Source organism: Chenopodium quinoa, unplaced genomic scaffold (genome assembly GCF_001683475.1).
Source record: "Chenopodium quinoa cultivar QQ74 unplaced genomic scaffold, ASM168347v1, whole genome shotgun sequence".
Classification (NCBI taxonomy): Eukaryota; Viridiplantae; Streptophyta; class Magnoliopsida; order Caryophyllales; family Amaranthaceae; genus Chenopodium; species Chenopodium quinoa.
The window spans coordinates 565,447-573,858 of NW_018742733.1; the positions used below are offsets into that span (position 1 = coordinate 565,447).

The 8,412-nt window shown below is 35.5% G+C and overlaps 1 protein-coding gene and 1 long non-coding RNA gene across 2 annotated transcripts; both read left to right on the forward strand.

The window, feature by feature from the left end:
- The first annotated feature begins 5,080 nt into the window (after positions 1–5,080).
- On the forward strand, positions 5,081–5,437 carry LOC110723546. The gene is made up of 2 exons (XR_002511740.1): positions 5,081–5,124; positions 5,231–5,437. It is a non-coding gene; the product is annotated as an uncharacterized LOC110723546 (long non-coding RNA).
- Positions 5,438–7,154: 1,717 nt separating this feature from the next.
- LOC110723478 (uncharacterized mitochondrial protein AtMg00810-like) lies at positions 7,155–8,412 on the forward strand. Its single transcript, XM_021902833.1, has 3 exons — positions 7,155–7,204; positions 7,456–7,666; positions 7,783–8,412. Exons 1-3 carry the CDS (start codon positions 7,155–7,157, stop codon positions 8,410–8,412), a joined length of 891 nt encoding a protein of 296 aa, XP_021758525.1.

An 8,412-nucleotide genomic window follows, 5' to 3' on the forward strand; every position in this document is an offset into this window, starting at 1 on the left:
TATAAGTGTGATATTGCAATTTGCAAATTCCTGAGATATGTAACTACTTATGTGTAACCAGAAAATTAACAGTCTGTTGGGCATAGCTAGACCAGTCAAAGGCAAGCATAAATAAGCCTAAAGAAAACTCAGAGTCCGTTATTAGTAGTACAACAAAACTACGAAGGGCATGGACTTCAGGATTCTAATTACCATCAAACCACTCTCTTGTTTGTGTTTAGTTCATTTATATAGTTGCCCATGTGCTTTCATGTCATAACTATGTTAGACACAAGAAACAGAATATTCGAGCATGAACTATAATTATCAGCGAAGACTCAGGGGATTCCCAGTTAAACTCCTAGATATGCACATCACTCTCATTAACTTTTGGATTTCTTCTGTCTTAGCGTAAATTTTGGAAATTCGGATAAAAAATTACTGAGAGTGACATGCATATGTAGGAGGTAAACCTGCATTTTTCCGTCATGACTCAAATATTTCTGTACTATGTAGTGAGTAACTGAGTACTAATCTGAGAAGCTTGCCTTAAATTTTGTACGTTCAATTAGATGAAAGACCAACACATCGCCCTCAAGCAATTCATGATAGATGGAAAATCCTCTCCATCCGCTTTTCTGTCTTCTTATGATGTGATTTTTATTGTAATTTTTGTGAAGTATCTTGAAGTTTTTTTCTTGATTTGACTGAACATTCAATGCTCAGTGCGTGTTCATGTTGGTCTTTTCAGCTTTAGTAAAAACCTTTTAAGTAAAAAATTGCCGGGAATAATTTTGACGATAAGTTATTGTATGTTGTGGTGGAAAAAGCATATGTTTCCAGCCTGCCACAGTGCATCTTACAACTTCTAAGATTCAAATAATCATAAGTTTTTGTATGTTGGACATACATCTATGGACTGTTTGGGTCTACAGGCGCTGAACCAGGGTCTGTTGAGCAGAGGAATTCATCATTTTTGTGTATAGTTGTATTCTATTATGTGTATAGACTGAGTAGGAGCCTGTTCCACAAAATAGATTTTCAAAAACACAAAACAGGCAACCCAGGCACCTTCTCAATGAAAAAAACAGACCTCCATCTTGTGACATGTTTCTTACAAATGTGCACAGAAACAGAACCAGAAAAAGAACCTGAAAAAGCTCCTAACAGAAAAAGGCATCGAGGTCCAACAATGCTACCCAAGGTTCATGCACGAACAAGAGACGAGCGTGAAGTTATTATTTTAAACTCACTTGGCCAACCAGTTGGACCTACACGGGAAATTGTTCAGGATTTCAAGCAATTCTTGGGTACTGTGGCAAGGGATTCTGAACTTGCACCACTAAATTATATTAACTTTCCAAGTCTACCCACACTTGACAAAATGTGGGAGTATGTCCAAGTACGTAGTATTATAATTCATTTTGTTGGATTTCATTTTCTATTCTACATAATTAATTCCTCGTTAATAATTGGACCTCCATATGCTACATACATGTTACATACTAATGTTTTATATTCATGATTTGTTTAGGAAAAATATATGGTTCCTGAAGCTGGAAGAGAATGGGTGATGCAGGCTATCAATGGAAGCTGGAAAGCTCATAAATGCTTTACTAAGAGGAACTACTTCTCTGCATATCCCACTGATGCTTTACTATGGTTTCATAAGCCAGACACAATTTCAGAACCTCAATTTAGAGAGCTTTTGCAATACTGGCATTCTAAAGAGGCTGAGGTATTATGTATATGGTTTTGAGCTGGTTTTGTGCAATATTGACATAGTTTCATGACAAAAAAAGTCACTCTTTCAGTTTACTGTTTTTATGATCGCCTTTGTTTCCGGAGTTGTTTTTACTTTGCAAGCTACTATTTACTTTCATAGCCTGATATAGATTATGTCTTGCTTGGGTTATGAGGCCTGATATAGACTATTTACATGATTTTTGGTACCATCTTTCCTATTGTATTAATATTAGAAAGTAGATACTTATTCGATATTTTACGTGGTTCAAATTTATAAATCTTGATTGTGTTTTCACATAGGAAATCAGTAAAATCAACAAAGACAATCGCCAACTGTTAGATGATATGCACACTATGGGCCGTAACTCTTACGCAATTTTACGCCATAAGTTGGTAAATAATTCATCTCATTTCTAGGCAATTTTATTAACTTTATAATCTTTATTTTACAATCACTATATGTACTACATGAGACTTTCACCCCTGTCCTTTAATTATTTGTAATAATCACTTCAATTTTATGTATTTATGTTTCCACAGAAACAACAGGATCCTAATAAGCAAGAACCTTCTCAAGCAAGGGTTTATAAGGAGTCAAGAAAAAGGACGGTGGGAAGGAAATACCTTACCAACCATGAAAAAATAGAAGAGAATATTGTGAGTTAACATTTTAGATGTATGTTATATTTTTTTAATTTTGATAAATAATAAGTAGGTGGCTTTATTTCCCTAAATAGGCTAAAATGGATGCTTTGGAGTCTTCCCAACATGAAGATCGAGATGGTAGTAACTCGAAGGACCCTTACTCTGAAGTGATTCCAGATCCTAAGCGCAAAAGTCGTGTACGCTTACAAGGAAAAGGTGTAAAAAAGTCGGATTTGAAAAAAAAAGATAAAAAGTCAGATTTCATATTCCCGACAGAATTTTTAGAAAGTATGCAATCTCAATTAGTACAACAACTTGCACCAAGCGTAACAACTGCAATTTTGACTCAACTTCGGGATGCTAACCCTGGGATCAATCTTTTTATTCCTGATTTTGCAATTCCATCGGCTCCAAAGGATGCATCTAGTGCGCCACATCTTCTTGTTGACCAAAATGGGCAATCTTCTAAATCTGGTGCCACAATCAATCAGGTAACATAAAATATTTTCTATTGCTTCTCTCTAGCTTTTTTTTGTTTGCTGGTGACCTGGGAACCTACTGTTGAAATGTTGCTGCTGTTGATTTCTTTTTATAGCCTGCTGCATTTCTATATTATCAATCAATAAGGACAAGATTCTTGAGTTAGATTCTTGAGTTACTACTCGTACTTTCTGTTTTCATCATACTACTTGAAATCGTACTACTTGAAATAGCTGCGCTCATCATCTCTGTTTACTATAGTTGTTTTCCCTGTCATTAGCTCCAACAAAACAACCCCAAAGCTATAAACATCGCCTTTTTCATGTGCCTTTTTTTTTTTTTTTTTTTTGGGGAATCAGAATTGCAGTTTTAAGTTTAGGATTAACAAGAATGTAACTACACACTACATCATTTCTCAGAGGCACTAGAAACATAATTCTTGTGAGAATTTTATAGCATGCCATGGTATGTGTATACTGTATACGCATGTTTGAAGAAACTTAATACTTGTGAGAATTTTTTAGCTTGAAGGCTACGTGTTATCTCCTTATGTGTATCCTTGTGCTGTGCTAATGGAGAGACACTAGACTCGTTTTCATGGACGGTGTTCCTCAGAGTCTCAGACATAGGCTATTTGGGGGGAGGGGGGTTAGTGGGGTTGACCCTGTTACTGTTTTTGGTCATAATCAGGCGCAATATAAAAAAAATTTAAGCAATGTACGGGGGCATTAATTTTCTGCACCGTTTTGATTTTTTTTTTCTTTTTTTTTTAGGGGAGAAGAATGATAAGGAAATTCTTGGTATAAATTTTGGCATCTTTACAGACTTACAGTTTTTAGCTTCTCTTAGGTGCACACTTCTAACAATTTTCCTAATGTGCCCCTTCCAGAAATAATGGTGGCAACTTAATTAGTTCACCTACAGTGCATGAATCTGGTGCTTTTGATTCCAGAATACCTTTGACTACTACTTAGTTCTATTTCTTGTTGGTTATTTAGCTAGTACTTTGTTATATTCCGAGGGTGCTATTTTGTTTTTCAGACTTGGAATGCTTATCTTTTGGTAATTAATGTGGCTACTGCCACTATAAATTAATAATATTTTCCTTTCTGTGTAAAAAAAAAAATTTCTTTGCTGCCATCTTTTAAACAACCATAATCTGAGCTATGTTGATTGTGGCCTTGGTCTATTATAATTTATAATTTAGTTTAATTATATTTCTTTTATTTTTTTCAATTTTACGTGTAGGTGCATGGGGAGTCAAATGGAGCGGAAGTATAGTGACTATCCATCTAACAAATGGTGCATATATGTTGGCGACTCTTATTCAAGTTCCGGCTTTGTGAAGATTTGGATATTTCGGCTTATATATATGTTGACAATTTGTATTTTGGACGATCAAATTAATTATCTAACTTTTATTTATTATTAGTACGGTATGTCATATCAAAAATAGGCAAGTAATGTTTTGTAATGTACGTATTTTGCATTATAATTATTATATATAAATGATACATTAATTTGTTTATGTTAGTATATTTAGATTTGTACCGACTAATTAATATTATATTACCATTCCATCCCAACAAAAAAAAAATAACCCAATGATCAATCCGTTGCAGTAGATACGTACTCTTACCTTTGTATTAATTAGCTTCATCCGTTGCAATAGGTTCAATTTCATCATAATTATTAGTCAATACTCTATTGCCACGGATAAGTTATGTCGTTGCAATAGGTTCAATTTCATCATAATTATTAGTCAGTACTCTATTGCCACGGATAAGTTATGCCGTTGCAATAGGTATTGGTCTATTGCCACAGATCAATGGTGCCGTGGCATTAGGTGTCATAAGTCGTTGCATTAGACCTACTGCAATGCCAGCAGATGCCACGGTACATGGCCGTTGCATTAGGCCTAATGCCACGGATTTTGATGCCTAATGCAACGGATTTAGGGGTTGCAATAGATCAAAAATGTAGTAGTGTATAATCTGTGAAAATTACTCGTCAATTTATCCCAATTTTTTTTGTACTTTCTTTTCTTTATGAGTATTGTTCTCTTACAATCTTAGTTGACCAGATCTGGGTTTGAATTTGAACAGAGTAAAATGCTTGCAATCTGGTGGAAATTAAAGCCCAATTTCATGAATTATACGAAAAGGAAGGGAAACGTCGGACAATATGCAAAATATAAAATTAAAGGTAGTGGTTATTCAGTTACTTTTCTTCTGCCTTTATCTACTGTCAACTCATTGGTATACTAGATGAAATGTGAGGTAATTGTTTATTTTTAGTTCTTTTTACAATTTATTTAATGAAAATTATGTAATTTATAAGTTATTTTGATTATTTTGGAAAATGATTTTTTCTGAATTAGGTTTATGGGATTTTGTAAGAACATTGAAGGTATTGGACAATTGAGAGTTCGAGATTTTGCAGTTGAAGAATTCGTTTCCATCTCTTCCACTTTGTATATAACTATATAATTTCAATATAATTTTGTAATGGATTTCAAGTTTGACAAAATAGTTTGTATCTAAATATGAAACATTTAATTATGCAATTTTGATTCTTTTAATGTGAAGGTGTAACTTGCAATATTCCAGTAATTTCAACATAGTACTCCGAATATATAAGAATAATTAAATGCTTAATTTTTTATTTATTTTAAATGAGACCAAAGAGACCGGTTGAGTTAAATAAATAGTCTTAGTTTTTGAAAAAAAGAGACCACCTACCTTAAATAGGTGGTCTCAAATTTCTGAAAAAAGAGACTGCCTATGTTAGATAGGCGGTCCCAATTTTCAAAAAAATGAGACCACTTATCTTAGATAGGCGGTCTCAGTTTTTTCGTTGTAGAGACCACTTCTAATAAAGCAGTCTCTTTGCCAAAGAGACCGCTGAGCTAGAGACCGCCTCTAAAGCAGTCTCTTTGGCCTTTTTCAACGGGTCTCTTTGGCCTTTTTTGTAGTAGTGATCTCCATCTCTCATCTTGTGGAAGACTTCTAAGAACCTTCCTAACCTGCTCATCTGTAGGAATCTGTCTACCAAGGGAAACCAACTCATTTATGATGTTAGTAAAATGTGTTAGCATCTCTTGAATGGTTTCCTTAGGCTGCATTTCAAATCTTTTATACTTAGACATAAGTAGATCGATTTTTGAGCGTTTAACCTCATTAGTTCCTTCATGAGTAATCTGCAGCAAATCCCATATTTCCTTAGCGTTCTTGCACCCCATAACACGATTGTGTTCGTGAGGTCCAAGTCCACAGTGGAGCAATTTCACAGCCATAACATTTATTTCCATTTTATCAAAGTCCTCTTTTTCATATTCAGACATAGGCTTAGGGATTACCCGTTCTGAGCATTTGTTTTGGTGACTTCGAAATCACCAACCTCGATGACCCTCCAGACTTGGTAGTTCTCTGCCTTGATAAAGATCTCCATGTGGTTCTTCCAGTAAGTATAGAACTTGTCGTTGAACATAGGAGGCCTCTGAGTTGAGTATCCTTCCTCGAGCTTTTCATGAGTATTCATTTTCTCCAAGACCTTTCTTCTTCAGGGTTTCCTGATTTTCCTAGAAGTTAGGCTCTGATACCAATTGTTGTTTTAAAGAATACTACAAGAAGGGGGGTTGAATTGTAGTACGAGAGTTTAGCCAAACTTTTTGCGGAATTAAAATTAATTTAGCTAAAGGAATTGAAAGTTTAACTAAAGGAACTAAAGAATGCAAGAGAGATTTTACGTGGAAAACTCCTTGGCCCTAACAAGGAGAAAAACCACGACCACTTGGGATTTTGGGAAAAGAATCTTCACTAGAATAGGGCAAATGGTCCTATTACAACCTAAAGACTCAAACTCAAGTTCCTCTACGAACTTGAAACCCCGAGGAACAAGTCACCCAACTTGTTACTCTTCTTTTCTCTTTCTCTCTTCTCAGTTCTCTGTTCTCTTTTTTCTTTCTCTTCTCTTTCTCACTTCTCTTTCTCATACACAAAAGTTCACTCAAAAATTCCCATTCCCCAAATTACAACTCGAAAGATAAATAAACTCTAGTATAAGTACATTAAGAACACTCTAATGAACTTGTGTGGAATTGACACTTAACTCGAATTAAAAGCTTGAAAACTTATGTGAGCAAGGGTGAGTTTTTCCATCATATTTCAAAGACTATTTATAGAGCAATAAACATATTGGAAAAACCTCTTTGTGCAGCAAATCCATCACGCCACTACTCATACCCACTAAGAAGATCATGTCCCTTGAATTAAGGAACCATGAACTCCTCAATGTGCAAAACCATGACTGAAGAAGAACATGGGAGAGTAGGCCGCAAGTTTTGGAAAACATGGTGATTTTATTTTTCCAAAAGATATTTTCAAAAATAAGAAAATAAAATAAAATCTTTTTGCATAAGATATTTTTGAAATTCAGAATAAAATAAAATCCCTTTCAAAAGGATAAACGTTTTTAGAAAGCAACAGTTTTCCTAAAAACTAGCATGCACATATTTTATCTTTTAGACCAATTCCACACAGATTTTTCGAGTGCAAATTAATATCTTATACTTACATAAATCCTAGAATACAAAATATATTTTAGTCTTCATGTCTTTGATGAAGCTTCTACTCCGAGGCTTCCTGTTCCTTGGAAGGAACTTCTCTTCTTTGATGAGGCTTCTTCTCTCAAGCTTCTGTTCCCTGAGGGAACCTTCTCTTCTCCACTCTTCATTTCTGAAGCACCAGTTCCTTCAAAGGAACTCTTCTTTATGGATAGCTCTGCTTTTAGCCTTCTTGTTCCTCATGGTATTTTTGTAAGGCATTTAATTCTCCTGGTCTTTGCAACTGAGTACACACTTAAACAGTCAAGCACTTATTAGTTTGTAAGTAAGTGAGGTTGTGTCATCATCAAAATCATTAAGTCCAACAGTCCGGTTTGCTAGGGGCACGTCCTGCAGGTAACCCTATTGAGCATAATCATACTCTGGCTAAATTGGAGTCTCCTCTTATTTCTGATCCTGAAATATATCGTCGTCTTGTGGGTCGTTTGATCTATTTATCTTTCACGAGACCTTATTTGGCTTATGCGGTTCATATCTTGTCTCAATTTATGCAACAACCGCGTCAGGATCATTGGGAGGCCGCTCTTCGTACGGTGCGTTACTTGAAAGGATGTCCGGGTCAGGGAATCCTTTTGAGCTCTGATTGTGATCTACATATTACAGGTTGGTGTGACTCGGATTGGGATAGTTGTCCTTTGACGAGACGTTCTATCTCTGGTTGGTTGGTGTTCCTTGGTGCTTCCCCTATATCTTGGAAGACTAAGAAACAAGACATTGTGGCTAAGTCTTCTGAGGCCGAATTTTGTTCAATGTCTAAAACCACGGATGAGTTGAAGTGGTTGAAAGCTCTACTTCTGAGTCTGGGAGTCGCACATCCCCGCGCAATGAGTTTGTTTTGTGATAGTCAATCTGCGTTATATATTGCGCGGAATCCGGTCTTTCATGAGCGTACTAAACACATTGAGGTTGATTGCTATTATGTCCGCGATGCGATTTAG

Excerpts from the sequence above, each read along its gene's own strand:
- LOC110723478 (XM_021902833.1), top strand. The coding sequence starts at position 7,155 with ATGACTGAAGAAGAACATGGGAGAGTAGGCCGCAAGTTTTGGAAAACA. Across the intron at positions 7,205-7,455 it reads CGCAAGTTTTGGAAAACATG|TCTTCATGTCTTTGATGAAG; the intron begins GTGATTTTATTT and ends AATATATTTTAG. Across the intron at positions 7,667-7,782 it reads TTGTTCCTCATGGTATTTTT|TCCGGTTTGCTAGGGGCACG; the intron begins GTAAGGCATTTA and ends TAAGTCCAACAG.